The sequence below is a fragment of the Somniosus microcephalus genome, chromosome 6, assembly GCF_052327205.1.
Source record: "Somniosus microcephalus isolate GS21.2 chromosome 6, FLI_Smic_1.0, whole genome shotgun sequence".
Taxonomy (NCBI): Eukaryota; Metazoa; Chordata; class Chondrichthyes; order Squaliformes; family Somniosidae; genus Somniosus; species Somniosus microcephalus.
This window is the reverse complement of record NC_140992.1, coordinates 1367393-1384042: the sequence shown is the minus strand read 5'-3', so window position 1 is coordinate 1384042 and position 16650 is coordinate 1367393. Positions and strand designations below refer to the sequence as shown.

At 46.8% G+C, this 16650-nt stretch overlaps 1 protein-coding gene across 1 annotated transcript; it reads left to right on the top strand.

Moving 5' to 3' along the window:
* The first annotated feature begins 464 nt into the window (after positions 1-464).
* On the top strand, positions 465-15802 carry LOC147115367 (somatostatin-1A-like). The gene is made up of 2 exons (XM_085989558.1): positions 465-569; positions 15605-15802. Exons 1-2 carry the CDS (start codon positions 465-467, stop codon positions 15800-15802), a joined length of 303 nt encoding a protein of 100 aa, XP_085845684.1.
* Positions 15803-16650: the final 848 nt, after the last annotated feature.

The window sequence follows — 16650 nt, the reverse complement described above, 5'->3', positions numbered from 1 at the left end:
AAGGGCATTTACAAATGTCCAGCTTTAATTGGCGATGCCAACTTTCTTCGCAGTGTAACGAGGTCTCTGTGGATTCCGTGTCAATGAGATCAATGGCCCATTCCTCGTTTACTAAACGGCCTTGGACTTTTTGACAGCTGGACAGTGCAAAGCGAACAGCTGGAGTAACTGGAGGGAGAACTCGCCCTCAGATTGTCACTAACCCAAAGTCTGAAAGACCAACCTTGCAGGAAAGGGCAGTTCGCAAGTTGCAGAGTTGTTCGAATGGTGTTTTTCGTCACTTTAGCTAATTGATGCGGATGAGAAAGGGAAATGGTTTGCTAATAGATGGGAACTTTCCGGGACCCCTCCTGTGACATGAGAGAGCGGGTTTAAAAGGCCAGAATGAGCGGAGCTGTCCACAGAGCCAGCTCTGAAAGTCACTGAACACTTCCATCTGTGCTTCCTCTTCCCTTGGAGCAGAGATGTGGTGCGCCCTCGCCCTCTCCATCGTCCTGGCAGTGCTGAGTGTCGACTCGGCTCCCACAGACAGCAGGTATCGCGAAATCCCCCAGACATCCATGGCTCAGGTAAGAAAGACTCCAACTCACAGGTTTCACAACATCTGCCAATAGGAGAGGCATTTCTATTGGAAAAGTAACAGTAATTAATCTATAATCCGCATGGACAATCTAACCCAATACACTTCAAATCGAGCGCTGAATTGTATCCGGATGGCAATGAATAGAATCTACAACAGTCACATTAATCTAGCTATCACAAGTTACTGAAAGAAAGACTTGCATTTCTATAGCACCTTTCACAACCTCAGGGCGTCCCAAAGCACTTCACAATGAAGTACTTTTTGAAATGTAGGAAACGCAGTAGCCAATTTGTGCACAGCAAGCTCCCACAAACAGCAATGTGATAATGACCAGATAATCTGTTTCAGGGATAAATATTGGTCACAGCACCAGGGAGAACTCCCCCGCTCTTTTACATCCACCTGAGAGAGCAGACAGGGCCTCAAGTTTAACGTCTCATCCGAAAGACGGCACCTCGGACAGTGCAGTGCTCCCTGCAGATGAGGAAGGGAAATGGTTTGCTAATAGATGAGAACTTTCCGGGACCCCTCAGTACTGCACTAGAGTATCAGCCTAGATTTTTGTGCTCAAGTCTCTGGAGTGGGACTTGAACCCACAACCTTCTGACTCAGCGGCGAGAGTGTGACCCATTGAGTCACAACTCACACAGCCAGTGAAGTGCTTTTTTTTGTAGTGTAGTCACTGTTGTGATGTAGGAAATATGGCAGCCAATTTGTGCACAGCCAGATCTCACAAACAGTAATGTGATCCTGGCCAGATAATCTGTTTTTAGTGATGTTGGTTGAGGGATAAATATTGTCCAGGACACTGGGGAAAACTCCACGACTCTTCTGTGAAATAGTGCCATGGAATCTTTTACGCCCACCTGAATTTAACATCTGATCCAAAAGATGGCACCTCTAACAGTGCAGCACTTCCTCAGTACTGCACTGAAGTGTAGGCTTGGATTATCTGCTCAACTCTCTGGAGTGGGTCTTGAACCCATGACTTTCTGAATCAAAAAGCAAGAGTGCTACACTAAGTCACAGCTGATCCCTAAAAAAGACTCGTTAACATTCAAGTGTTTGAAAGGAACTCACCCAAACACTAGCCTGGATTTGCTTCTCTCCCAGATGCTGCCATCCCAGCATTTAAATGGCATCTAAATTTAAATCTCAGAGTCGCTGGTGACTTTCCCAATCTAACAGCACCCATGTTACTTTTAGTCTAGGTGCAGCATTAAAGGCAAGGGCAGTGTGTACCTGGAATAAAACTCGGGCGCTGAGCGCAAACTTGGCAAGGGAGCAAGTCCTGTGAGAACTAGCTCCAAACACTTACAGCAGATTTGTAGAATTATATAACCTCTTATAATTTATCACAATCCCATTTTGCAAAAAACAGAAAAGGGATTTAACGATTCTGTTCATTGTTAGAATTATACATTTCTGTCTAACCTGTTAATTTTTATTTACGAATGCAATATCCACATCACTGTGAACAATAAGGTACAACATCATAGCAGCACAGAAGGAGGCCATTCGGCCCATCATGCCTGTGCCAGCTCTTTGGTAGAGCTAGCCAATTAATCTCTCTCCCCCGCTCTTTCCCCACAGCCCTGCAAATTTCACCCCTTCAAGTATTTATCAAATTCCCTTTTGAAAGTTTCTATTGAATCTGCTTCCACCGCCCTTTCAGGCAGCACATTCCAGATCACAACAACTCACTGAGTTTATATAAAAAAATGTTTCTTCATGTCGCCTCTGGTTCTTTTGACAATCATCTTAAATCTGTGTCCTCTGGCTACCAACCCTTCTGCCACTGGAAACAGTTTCCCCTTATTTACTCTATCAAAACTATTCATGATTTTGAACACCTCTATCAAATCTCCCCTTAACCTTCTCTGCTCTAAGGAGAACAACCCCAGCTTCCCCAGTCTCTCCACATAACTGAAGTCCCTCATCCCTGGAATCATTCTTGTCAATCTCCTCAGCACCCTCTCCAAAGCCTTGACATCCTAAAGTGCGGTGCCCAGAATTGAACACAATACTCCAGCTGGGGCCTAACCAGTGTTTTAGAAAGGTTTAGCGTAACTTCCTCGCTTTTCTACTCTATTCCTCTATTAATAAAGCAAACGATCCCAAATGGTTTTTTAACAGCCTACTCAACTTGTCCTGCCACTATCAAAGACCTGTGTACGTCCACCCCCAGGTCTCTCTCTTCCTGCACCCCATTTAAAATTGCTCCCTTTTTTTTATATTGCCTCTCCTCATTGTTCCTACCAAAATGTATCACTTCATGTCTCTCTGTGTTAAATTACATTTGTCATGTGTCCGCCTATTTCAAACAACTGCAACATGGGAGGTTAATGAACACTTTTCATTGAGATAGCACCTCCTGCAGCTGTTAACTGGAATGGTTAGTGATCCGTGGGAGAGTGGCGATTCCTGGGCAGGGATTTACTCTGTACATGTGTGAAGTGCCATTTATTCAACTCTGTCCACTTACTGAAGAGCTTGGTAAATAAATGTTCAACTGGGGAAATAAATGTCAAAACTGTTCTTATTCACTCAGCCATTGAGCAAATAAAAGTAAATATTTGATTTATTCAGTCACAGGACAAATCAGAGATGATGTGCACTCATTAACCCAATAAAAGTCCGTATGTGGGAATACTCCCTCATTTACATGCAACAAGGGTTGATAATGAATATTTAATTCACACTTGTGCTGTACTAAGTTGAAGTGTGTGCCCTCACTGTCTACCCTGCAGTCTGTGTGTGCCCTCACTGTCTACCCTGCAGTCTGTGTGTGCCCTCATTGTCTACGCTGCAGTCTGTGTGTGCCCTCACTGTCTACGCTGCAGTCTGTGTGTGCCCTCACTGTCTACCCTGCAGTCTGTGTGTGCCCTCACTGTCTACCCTGCAGTCTGTGTGTGCCCTCACTGTCTACCCTGCAGTCTGTGTGTGCCCTCACTGTCTACCCTGCAGTCTGTGTGTGCCCTCACTGTCTACCCTGCAGTCTGTGTGTGCCCTCACTGTCTACCCTGCAGTCTGTGTGTGCCCTCACTGTCTACCCTGCAGTCTGTGTGTGCCCTCACTGTCTACCCTGCAGTCTGTGTGTGCCCTCACTGTCTACCCTGCAGTCTGTGTGTGCCCTCACTGTCTACCCTGCAGTCTGTGTGTGCCCTCACTGTCTACCCTGCAGTCTGTGTGTGCCCTCACTGTCTACCCTGCAGTCTGTGTGTGCCCTCATTGTCTACGCTGCAGTCTGTGTGTGCCCTCACTGTCTACGCTGCAGTCTGTGTGTGCCCTCACTGTCTACCCTGCAGTCTGTGTGTGCCCTCACTGTCTACCCTGCAGTCTGTGTGTGCCCTCACTGTCTACCCTGCAGTCTACGCTGCAGTCTGTGTGTGCCCTCACTGTCTACGCTGCAGTCTGTGTGTGCCCTCACTGTCTACCATGCAGTCTGTGTGTGCCCTCACTGTCTACCCTGCAGTCTGTGTGTGCCCTCACTGTCTACGCTGCAGTCTGTGTGTCAGTCATAATGGCACAGAAGGAGGCCATTCGGCCCATTGAGTCTGTGCCGAGCAATCCAGTCAGTCCCATTCCCCCGCTCTATCTCCGTAGCCCTGCAAGTTTATTTCCCTCAAGTGCCTATCCAGTCTCCCCTTGAAAACAATCAGGCCTAGAAATTCAGTTGGTAGCGCCAGCGATTAGCGCCTAAAGAGCCCGAGAATTGGGGCGTTACCCAATTTTCAGGCGGGCGCAGTGAATATAGCGCCACCTCCCTTATTGAGTATCCTTTTAGCGCCGGCGCTAACTCTTTTCGCTCGCCCGTGGGCGCAGGCAGATCATGACGTCATTTCAGTGTGCAACGCCTTTTTGGCGCCCCGGACCGGATATTCGGTGGTGCCCGCAACCTTTTCGCCTGGCGCTATTAGTGACAGTTGGATGGAGCGTTCCCAGGCCCTTCTCGGACTCGGGGGGCGCTATTTAAAGGGGACAGCACTAGTATAAAAGCTGCAGCCATTTGGGCTGGCCATTCTGATCGTTGCTGGAGAGAGTTGCTGACCTTCTGTTGGACAGTAATTTTCTCATTGAGCCTTCGGAGGCACTGGCACTGGCAGCTTGAGGGCCCGGCTCCCGAGCTGGTGATGCAGCATCTGAAAGCAGGGAGGTGGAAGAGTGGCTTTAGCAAAAGGACAGCTTGGCAGCAAGGGATGCCAGATTGCGGCAAGGCTATGACATGGGTCCACAGTGAGAAAGCATGCTGGCGGGGGGAACAAGTGGAAGGAGACAGTTGTAAAAGGTGAGAACCTCACCATCGCTGTCGACAATGGGGTCGGCAGCTGCAGTGGTTGCAGGACCACTCAGACGTCCTCCAAGAATCTGGTGGACTCTCTCCTCAAGATCCGTGAGAGTGACCACTTGTGGAGGTCCTCCACCGGTGCGAAGCTGGTCTTTGCCAATCCTTGCCAGCTTGGACTGTAGGGGAAAGGAGGGGAAGTTATGTTACATGATGCCCTGAGTGATCATCTCATGCCCCCCATGGTGGAAGAGCCCTTACATGATGCCCTGAGTGATCATCTCATGCCCCCCATGGTGCAAGAGCCCTTACATGATGCCTTGAGTCAAATGTGCATGTGTGTGCCCAGAAAGGGCCATGGGTGCTTGCTGGCAGATGGCCAAGGGGGCACAGCCCACCCTGTAGCCATAAAGTCAGGTGCAAATGAAGGGATGCAGAAGTTTGCAGAAACAACACTCACCCTCACGACCCGAGTGAGGTCGTTGAATTTCTTTCTGCGTTGGACAGGGCTCCTGGTCACCATGCTGCTGGAGTTGACCCTCTGGCATACATCCCTCCAAGCTCGTCGGTAGTCCTTATGATTCGGCCTCGTGCCATTGGTTGGGTAGAGAACATCTCGCCGGCACTCCACTGCGGCCACCAATTGCTCCAGAGCCTCATTGGTGAAGCGCTCTGCTCTCTGTCTCACCTTCTCCATCTGGTCCAAGTTTTTAGCACCAGAGAAGGGCCTGCGCCGATTCTGAGGCCTGCAAGGCGAAGAGCATGGATGCTGAAGCTGACTGCCCCACTCCTTTAAGAGCTGGCCGGCACCTGGAAGTCTCGTGGTCATCAGTAATTGAGAGCGCCTGCGCTGCACCCGTCCCCTCCGATATTGGGTTGTGCCAGAAGTTTAGTGCCTTAGGAGTCCTGTGTAACACCTGAATTCGCGCCTCAATCCCCTTTAGGGGCGATGCAACCCAATATCGCGCCAGGCGGCGATAAGTTTCGTCTGGCTATAAACTTTGCGCAGCGCCAGTTCTAACGCCTCAAGCGGGGCTATACCCAATTTCTAGGCCTGAGTGTCTCTGCTTCCATCACTTCCATCGGCAGCGCGTTCCAGGTCATGACCACTCGTTGTGTGAAAAAGATTTTCCTCACATCCCCCCTGTATCACTTGCCCAAAAACTTAAATCTGTGTCCCCTAGTCTTTGTGCCATCAACCAGTGGGAACAGCCTTTCTCTATCTAGCCTATCCAAACCATCATAATCTTGTACACCTCTATCAAATCAGCCCTCAACCTCCTTTGCTCTTATGAAAACAAATCCAGCTTCTCCAACATGTCCCGGCAGAAAACATTAGTGGGAGTTGCATACAGACCCCCAAACAGTAATGCTGAGGTTGGGGATGGCATTAAATGGGAAATTAGAGATGCGTGCAATAAGGGCACAGTAGTTATCATGGATGACGTTAATCTACATATAGATTGGGCTAACCAAATTAATAACAATACTGTGGAGGAGGAATTCCTAGAGTGTATATGGGATGGCTTCCTGGACCAAAATGTCGAGGAACTAATTAGAGATCAGGCCATTTTAGACTGGGTATTATGTCATGAGAAAGGATAGATTAGCAATCTAGTTGTGCGAGGCCCCTTGGGGAGGAGCGATCATAATATGATAGAATTCTTCATTAAGATGGAGAGTGAAGTAGTTGACTCAGCGACTAGGGTCCTGAATTTAAATAAAGGAAACTACAATGGTATGAGGTGTGAGTTGGCTAGGATGGATTGGGGAACGTTACTTAAAGGGTTGACAGTGGATAGGCAATGTCAAACATTTAAAGATCGCATGGATGAACTACAGAATTTGTTGCATAAAAATAAAACAAAAAACGTGGCGCAAGCGTGGCTAACAAGGGAAATTAGGAATAGCATAAGATCCAAGGAGAGGACATGTAAATTGGCCAGAAAAAGCAGCAAACCTGAGGATTGGGAGCGGTTTAGGATTCAGCAAAGGAGGAAAAATGGATTAATTAAGAGGGGGAAAATGGAGTATGAGTGTAAGCTTGCAGGGAACATAAAAACTGATTGTAAAAGCTTCTATAGATATGTGAAGAGAAAAAGATTGGTGAAGTCAAGCGTACGTCCCTTGCAGTCAGAATCAAGGGAATTTATAATGAGGAACAAAGAAATGGCTGACCAATTAAATACATACTTTGGTTCTGTCTTCACAAAGGAGGACACAAATAACCACCCAGAGATGTCGGGGAACATAGGGTCTAATGAGAGGGAGGAACTGAAAGAAATCAGTATTTGTAGGGAAATGGTGTTAGGGAAATTGATGGGATTGAAGGCCGATAAATCCCCATGGCCTGATAATCTACATCCTAGGGTACTTAAGGAAGTGGCCCTAGAAATAATAGATGCATTGCTGGTCATCTTCCAAAATTCTATAGACTCTGGCACAGTTCCCATGGTTTGGAGGGTACCTAATGTAACTCCACTATTTAAGAAAGGTAGTAGAGAGAAAACAGGGAATTATAGACCGGTAAGCCTGACATCGGCAGTGGGGAAAATGCTAGAGTCCATTATAAAAGATGTAATAGCAGAGCACTTGGAAAACAGTGACAGGATCAGACAAAGTCAACATGGATTTACAAAAGGTAAATTCTGCTTGACTAATCTACTGGAATTTTTTGAGAATGTAACTGGTAGAATAGATAAGGGCGAACCAGTGGATGTGGTGTATTTGGACTTTCAGAAGGCTTTCGATAAGGTCCTGCATAAGAGATTAGCATGTAAATTTAAGACACATGGGATTGGGGGAAAGGTACTGACTTGGATAGAGAACTGGTTGGCAGACAGGGAGCAAAGAGTTGTAATAAATGGGTCTTTTTCTGAGTGGCAGGCAGTGACTAGTTGGGTACCGCAGGGTTCGGTGCTAGGACCCCAGCTATTCACAATATATATTAATGATCTAGACAAGGGAACTAGATGTAATATCTCCAAGTTTGCAGACAACAAAAGCTGGGTGGGTGTGTGCTGTGAGGAGGATGCTGAGAAACTCCAGGATGAGTTGGACAGGTTGGGTGATTTGGCAGATGCAGTATAATGTGGATAAATGCGAGGTTATCCACTTTGGTGGCAAAAACAGGAAGGCAGATTATTATCTGAATGGCAATACATTGGGAGAAGGGGAAGTGAAACGAGACATGGGTGTCCTTGTGCACCAGCCGCTGAAGGTAAGCATGCAGATGCAGCAGGCAGTTAAGAAGGCAAATGGTATGTTGGCCTTCATAGCGAGAGGATTCGAGTACAGGAACAAGGATGTCTTGTTGCAGTTGTACAGGGCCTTGGTGAGACCACACCTTGAGTATTGTGTTCCGTTTTGGTCGGCTTATCTGAGGAAGGATGTTCTTCCCATGGAGGGAGTGCAGTGAAGATTCACCAGACTGATACCTGGGATGGCAGGAATGAGGTATGAGGAGAGGTTGGGTCGATTGGGCTTATATTCGCTGGAGCTAAAAGAATGAGAGGGGATCTCATTGAAACTTATAAACTTCTAACAGGACTAGACAGACTAGATGCAGGAAGGATGTTCCCAATGGCGGGGGAGTCCCGAACCAGGTGTCATAGTCTAAGGATAAGGGGTAAGCCATTTAGTACTGAGATGAGGAGGAATTTCTTCACCCAGAGAGTGGTGAACCTGTGGAATTCTCTACCACAAAAGGCAGTTGAGTCCAATTCATTAAATATATTCAAGAAGGAGTTAGATATATTTCTTAAGGCTAAAGGGATCAAGGGATATAGGAAGAAAGCAGGGACAGGGTACTAAATTTGGATGATCAGCCATGATCTCATTAAATGGCGGAGCAGGCTCGAGGGGCCGAATGGCCTACTCCTGCTCCTATCTTCTATGTTTCTACCTTAACGAATCACCACCATCGGGAACATCCTTCCTGCATCTAGTCTGTGTAGTCCTGTTAGAATTTTATAAGTTTCAATGAGATCCCCTCTCATTCTTCTAAACTCCGGCAAGTATAAGCCCAATCTCTCCTCATACGTCATTCCAGCCATCCCAGTTATCAGTCTGGTGAATCTTCACTGCACTCCCTCCATGGCAAGAACACCCTTCCTCGGATAAGGCAACCAAAACTGCACACAATACTCAAGGTGTGGTCTCACCAAGGCCCTGTACAACTGCAGCAAGACATCCTTGCTCCTGTATTCGAAGATGTGATAGATTTAATCAGGAAAAAGAATGGACATGCACTGTTTGTCACTGAGACATGCATGGGACTGTCGTATGAGAAGAGATTGAGTAAAGTAGGCCTATATTCTCTTGAATTCAGAAGAATGAGAGGAATCTCATTTAAGCATACAAAATTATAACAGGGCTTGATAGGGTGGATGCTGGGCGAATGTTTCCCTTGGCTGGGGAGTCTAGAACCAGGGGCGAGAGACTCAAGATAAAGGGTAGGCCCTTCAGGACTGAGATGAGAAGAAACTTCTTCACAGAGGGTGGTGAATCTTTGGAATTCTCTACCCCAGAGGGCTGTGGAGGCTCAGTCGTTGGGTATATTCAAAACAGAAGTCGATAGATTTCTGACTAGTAAAGGCATCAAGGGATATGGCGATAAGGCTGGTGAATGGAATTGAGGCAGAAGATCAGCCATGATCTTATTGAATGGTGGCGCAGGCTTGAAGGGCCGAATGGCCTACTCCTGCTCCTATTTCTTATGTTCTTATGTACTGCAAGGTTGCAAGGTAAATTCCTCAACAGCTCATCTTATCAACTGGTTGGTGACACAAAGCCTGTTGTAGCAGCCAATGAGCAGTTGTGAGCAATGCCCATAGATTGAGTGATTGGTTGAAGAGGCTTCTGTCTGTTGTCCTGTGTATATCTCAGTCCCCAGACAAAGGTTTTGTATTCATGAATCACAATCATCCATGTGCAAGTGGCCAATGGCCAGTGGTAGCCATGATAATTTTATGGCAACCCTCTGTCATGTTTAATTCATAGAATGATACAGCACAGAATGAGGCCGTTTGGCCCATCTTGCCTGTGCCAAAGAGCTATCCAATTAATCCCACTCCCCTGCTCTTTCCCCATAGCCCTGCAATTTTTTTCCCTTTTCAAGTGATTGGCAGAAGAACCAAAGGCAACATGAGAAATCATTTATCAGCAAATGGTTATGATCTGGAATGCACTGCCTGAAAGGGTGGTGGAGGCAGACTCAATCATGGCTTTCAAAAGTGAATTGGTTAAGTATCTGAAGAAAAAAAATTGCAGGGCTACGGGGAAAGGGCAGGGGAGTGGGACTAGCTGAAGTGCTCCTGCAGAGAGCCGGCATGGGCTTGACTGGCCAAATGGCCTCTTTCTGTGCTGTAACCATTCTATGATTGTATGAAGTATTTATCCAATTCCCTTTTGAAAGATATTATTGAATCTGCTTCCTCCACCCTTGCAGACAGTGTATTCTAGATCATCATAGCTGGCTTTGTATTTTTTAAAAAAAAGTCCTCTCCCCGCCCATGGCTTTTTTGCCAATTATCTTAAATCTGTGTCCTCTGGTTACTGACCCTTCTGCCAGTGGGAACACTTTCTACCTATTTACTCGATCAAATTCGTTCATAATTTTGAACCCTCTATTAAATCTCCTCTTCTCCTTCTCTGCTCCAAGGAGAACAACCCCAGCTTCTCCACTCTTTGTACATAACTGAAGTCCCTCATCCCTGGAACCATTCCAGTGAATCTCCTCTGCACCCTCTCTAAGGTCTTGACATCCTTCCTAAAGTGCAGTGCCCAGAATTGGACACAATTTCCAGCTGAGACCTAACCAGCGTTTTATAAAAGTTTAGAGGGTACAAGTAACATCCCAGAAATAGCTGTAAATCAGGAAATGGAAGGGAGGGAGGAACTCAAGACAATTATAATCACCAGGGAAGTGGTACTGAGCAAATTGTTGGAGCTGCGGGCTGACAAGTCCCCGGGTCCTGATGGACTTCATCCTAGGGTCTTATAAGAAATGGCTAGTAAGATAATTGATGCGTTGGTTTTAATTTTCCAAAATTCCCTAGATTCAGAAAAGGTTCCATTTGATTGGAAAATAGTAAATGTAACTCCTTTATTCAAAAAGGGAGGGAGACAGAAAGCAGGAAACTACAGGCCAGTTAGCTTAACACCTATCATAGGGAAGATGTTAGAATCTATTATTAAAGACGTTATAGCAGGGCACTTAGAAAAGTTCAAAGTAATTGGGCAGAGTTAACATGGTTTTGTGCAAGGGAAATCATGTTTAACCAATTTATTGGAATTCTTTGAGGAAGTAACATGTGCTGCGGATAAAGGGGAACTGGTGGATGTACTGTACTTAGATTTCCAGAAGGCATTTGATAAGGTGCCACATCAAAGGTTGTTGTGGAAAATAAAAATTCATGGTGTAAGGGGTAACATATTGGCATGGATAGAAGATTGGCTAGCTAACAGGAAACATAGAAACATAGAAGATAGGAGCAGGAGTAGGCCATTCAGCCCTTCGAGCCTGCTCCGCCATTCAATGAGATCATGGCTGATCATCCAAATTCAGTACCCTGTCCCTGCCTTCTCCCCATATCCCTTGATCCCTTTAGCCTTAAGAAATATATCCAACTCTTGTCACGGGTGTGGGGAGCCACGGGGCCATGTAGATACGGGGCCGTGCTCTCCGGGCAAGGTAGGTTCTGGACCCAAGTGCAGAAACCAGGCTAGAGGCAGGTATACAATCTTTAAGGTACTTTACTAGATTCACACATAACTAGATTCATACAAGGAACACAACAATATACATAGAACTCGAGACAAGTTACAAAACGGCTAGTCAAGATAGGAACTCAGGACAGCTTCCATGAGGCAACTTACTTGTCCATACTGAGCTGGGATAAGCTTACCACAAGTGCAACCAGCTTGCCGAGATGAGACTCGAGACAAGCTATCACAAGGGGCTACCACAGGGGTAAAGGCTTATCAATACAGAGCTCAAGACAAGCGCCAGCATGGCAACACGCTAGTCCAGCCCAGCACCTTATCAAGACTAAGAACAACAAGAACACAGACTTAGATACATCTTAAATACAGAGCTCGAGAACCATGGCAGCCAGCTAGTCAAAGCCAGCAGCCACAGAGCGAAGGCTAGTCCCCGGTTCCCTGGTTAGGACTGAGCAAAGAGGGAAAGCAACCACAGAACTTATATACCAAGAAAACCAGGTGAAACCCATGAACAGCTAACAGGCCGTTAAGAATTAACACAGGAGACTAGGAACAATTAGCAAAGGGCTAGAAACAATTAACCAAGGAAAACAAACAAGTGAAGGTGCCATCTAGAGGTTACAGAAGGAACTGACTGGCACCCTCACAACTCTTTCTTGAATATATTTAATGAACTGGCCTCCACCGCCCTCTGTGGCAAAGAATTCCACAGGTTCACCACTCTCTGGGTGAAGAAATTCCTCCTCATTTCAGTCCCAAATGGCTTACCACTTATCCTTAGACTATGACCCCTGGTTCTGGACTCCCCAGCCATCAGAAACATCCTTCCTGCATCTAGTCTGTCCAGGCCTGACAGAATTTTATAGGTTTCGATGAGATCCCCTCTCAACCTTCTAAACTCCAGTGAGTATAAGCCCAATTGACACAATCTCGATTGTAAGTGACAATGCCATGTGTTTTGTGAGTACAGAAACAAAAGAGTTCATGAGAAACAATGGCTTAGTGCACGTGACCTCAGCTCCATATCATCCGTCTTCAAATGGACTTGCGGAGAGAGCCGTACAAACATTTAAGGAGATGATGAAAAAAAGTGCGGAAGGGAGTTTGGCAGCCAAGGTGTCACGAGTTCTGTTCAGCTACAGAATAACACCTCAATCTACCACAGGACTCTCTCCTGCTGAGCTGTTGTTAGGACGTCGACTACGCTCCACTCTTGACCTGGTTCACCCAGATCTAAAAAGGAAGGTGGAAAACCAACAAATCAAACAAAAGGAGAACCATGACAGAAGGACAAAGAACCGCAGTTTTGGAGAAGGAGATGCGGTCCTTACCAGGAATTTCAGTTATGGTCCAAAATGGATTCCTGGCATCATAGACTCAATGACTGGTCCAGTATCATATACGGTCATGGTGGGAACTGGTCAGGTAGTACGCAGACATGTAGATCAGATACTGACCAGACAAGGGGAAATCGAACTGGAGGTTCCAGAGGAGATGTCGGAGGACAAGTTGGCCCCCAGTTATCCAAATGCATCGGTGGTACCACCACCACGAACAGAGCCAGTTCCACCTGGACCCCTTCGTCAAGAGGAAACCATTGTAGCAGAGTCAGATACTCTGGGTACTGCTCAGGAGCAGCAGGTGGCTCTACCACAACCAAGCAGGGACTTGACCATAAGACGTTCACCAAGGACTCACAAACCACCAGAGAGATTGATAACGACCTGCTAGATTCGTTCAGTATGGACTATCATTAAAGGAGTTTCCTTATGGGACTTTTTAAGAATGTTGTTAAGAAATTAATGTTCAACTTAAGAGGGGAGGGATATAGTAATCTGGGGTGTAATGTTTAAGTTATCCACCAGATGGAGCCAAATATTAAGGGTTCACATTCACCAGTTTTTAAGGTAATGGGTCATGTATTCAATGTCCTGGTACACCAGTTTATACGGTAATGTGGCATTGCATTATGGGTATGACTCAGAGGTGAATCCTCCATCTTGCCATCGTGCAGTAAGAATTGTGTGCTTTGCTTGCAGCCTGTAAGAGATGTTTCTCTGCTACACCGGGTAAATAAGCAGTTGGGTTTTGTTCCTAATATCTCGCTTCTCAGTTTCTGACCTTACCACTCGGATATCACAACTAGGTAAGGAGACTAAATCTGCACACCGTACTCCAGGTGTGGTCTCAACAATGCCCTGTATAACTGTAGTAAGACATCCTTGCTCCTGTACTCAAATCCTCTTGCAATGAAGGCCAACATACCATTTGCCTTCCTAACTGCTTGCTGCACCTCGCCCTCTGCCCTCTGCACCCCGTACCTCTGCCCCCCCCGACTCCTCTGCCTCCATCATAAACAGAGGCGGGGAGGTTAACGTTTTTGCCGTAACGGTTCCTTTTGGAAATTGCTGTGACATTGGCGACCTACGCTGCAGGTTCAACGGTGAAGCAATAGATCCTCCAGTGGAGAATCTGCTGGAGAACTGATCTGAAAACTCCCCGGGCGGATGGTCGATGTGTTCATCCCGCCGATATGTAGTTTGTAAACAATTCTGATTGCCAGCGATCTTTCTTAAGTCTCGGTCTATTAATCCGGCAATAGATTAGAGTTAGAAAGATGTTTATTAGTGGAGGATTGTAATATTTACCCCTCTCCACTCCAGCTGTCTAAATTATCACGTTTGATTAAATCTTTAGGGTAAAACCCATTGGGAGGACTTCCTGTAACAGCACGTGGAGAGGTTCCTTAGCATAATCCTGAATAAATCAATTCATCTGCCAATGTGTCATTAAGAGCCATCAGAGTGTTAATGAGAGATTTCACTCCCTCGCTTAATAAATGGAAGAGAAGCTGTTAAGAGGATATATAAACACTGTTATTCCACTGCCATTCATTATTGTGTTATATTTTAATGAGGACACAATGATCTTGCCGAGGGACTCGCCACTTGCTGTTCAACACAGTGTGAGCCAGATTATTCTGACTGCTTTACCTGCCTCTCCATAGAGGGGGGCAACAATTCGGAATGTAGCTCTACACTGCGATCGGGACTGGAGTGCATCATCATTCCGGCCAATGAAATTTTAATTTAATTTGTTAAGTTTTATTTAAAGTTATTTTAGTTACAGTCCATTTGTTTAATTACCCCATCAGAAAGAGTATACTGCGGTCTGATTCATATCCGTGCTCATCATCAGGATGTCAACACAGCAATCATTAGAACGGAGATTGAACATGGGAGCTAACCCAACGGCGCGAATTCTGTTATGCTCATATTGAAGCGATTTAAGGAAGTGATTTCGATGCCAAATATTTATCTGTCAATGTGAGAGTTTTGATTCATTATTTATCAGCTGCTAAATGGGAATCTGGGCTCCTGTTGACAGACGTCATTCCATTTATGGTAATGAGCTAATTAACTTTTATTGTTGGGTGAGAAATGAGTGATAGCCAATAGGCAGTCAGCTTTATACCCCACCGAATTGGGTTCATTTCCATGATCGGGGAGAATGTACATGGGCTGTAGGAGGAGATTAAATGGGTGGGTAGGTGGTGAGTGTATATTTCCTTGCCAATTCTGCTGCAAACCCATTTTTTTGAGCAGTATCATGTTGGAAAATTGGCAGGCTGTCCAAGTGTGGAGGGACCCCCCCAGCTGAGCGTGAGCCCATCCTCACCAAACATCCACACCAGAGTCATTGAACAGTGCAGAGTAGTGGAATCCTGGCTGACTTTTTGCCCTCCCTATCACATGGACACCGAACCCCTCCACCATGGCTCTGGCTGTAACCAGAACAGACTGGCGATGAAACCTGGGTGTTTTTGGCCAGGAGAGCGCAGGTGACTGTGTAAAATTAGAAATAATTTGTTCCTTTTCAAAATTTGGAATTATAAAGTAGAACGAAAGAAATTCTAAGAATAAGGCAGCTGCCCTCAGCACCAGGTGGCGCAGGCAATGTAAACACAGAGGATCAACACTCCCGTCAATACTTTTGTTGCTTCCTTGCAGGATCTCCTGGAGGACACGATGGTGCAGCGACTACATGTTGTGGCCGATCCAGACAATGAAGCTGTAGAAGTGGATGCCTCCAAAGTTGAGACTCCAGCAGAACACAAGACCCCACTGAAATCCCAGCATCGTCAGCTGGGAATGAGGCTGTGGAAAGATTGCAAAAACTTCTTCTGGAAAAGCTATACATTATGTTAACCCAGTGTGTCTGGTGAGCCCTCCCAGTGTACCCCACTGAGCCCTCTCCACTGTACCCCAGTGTGTCTGGTGAGCCCTCTCCAGTGTACCCCACTGAGCCCTCTCCACTGAACCCCAGTGTGTCTGGTGAGCCCTCTCCAGTGTACCCCACTGAGCCCTCTCCACTGTACCCCAGTGTGTCTGGTGAGCCCTCCCAGTGTACCCCACTGAGCCCTCTCCACTGTACCCCAGTGTGTCTGGTGAGCCCTCCCAGTGTACCCCACTGAGCCCTCTCCACTGAACCCCAGTGTGTCTGGTGAGCCCTCTCCAGTGTACCCCACTGAGCCCTCTCCACTGTACCCCAGTGTGTCTGGTGAGCCCTCCCAGTGTACCCCACTGAACCCTCTCCACTGAACCCCAGTGTGTCTGGTGAGCCCTCTCCAGTGTACCCCAGTGTGTCTGGTGAGCCCTCCCAGTGTACCCCACTGAACCCTCTCCACTGTACCCTAGTGTGTCTAGTGAGCCCTCCCAGTGTACCCCACTGAGCCCTCTCCACTGTACCCCAGTGTGTCTAGTGAGCCCTCTCCACTGAACCCCAGTGTGTCTGGTGAGCCCTCTCCAGTGTACCCCAGTGTGTCTAGTGAGCCCTCCCAGTGTACGCCACTGAGCCCTCTCCACTGTACCCCAGTGTGTCTAGTGAGCCCTCCCAGTGTACCCCACTGAACCCTCTCCACTGTACCCCAGTGTGTCTAGTGAGCCCTCTCAGTGTACCCCACTGAGCCCTCTCCACTGTACCCCAGTGTGTCTGGTGAGTCTTCCCAGTGTACCCCACTGAGCCCTCTCCACTGTACCCCAGTGTGTCTGGTGAG

Excerpts from the sequence above, each read along its gene's own strand:
- LOC147115367 (XM_085989558.1), top strand. The coding sequence starts at position 465 with ATGTGGTGCGCCCTCGCCCTCTCCATCGTCCTGGCAGTGCTGAGTGTC. Across the intron at positions 570-15,604 it reads CCCAGACATCCATGGCTCAG|GATCTCCTGGAGGACACGAT; the intron begins GTAAGAAAGACT and ends GCTTCCTTGCAG.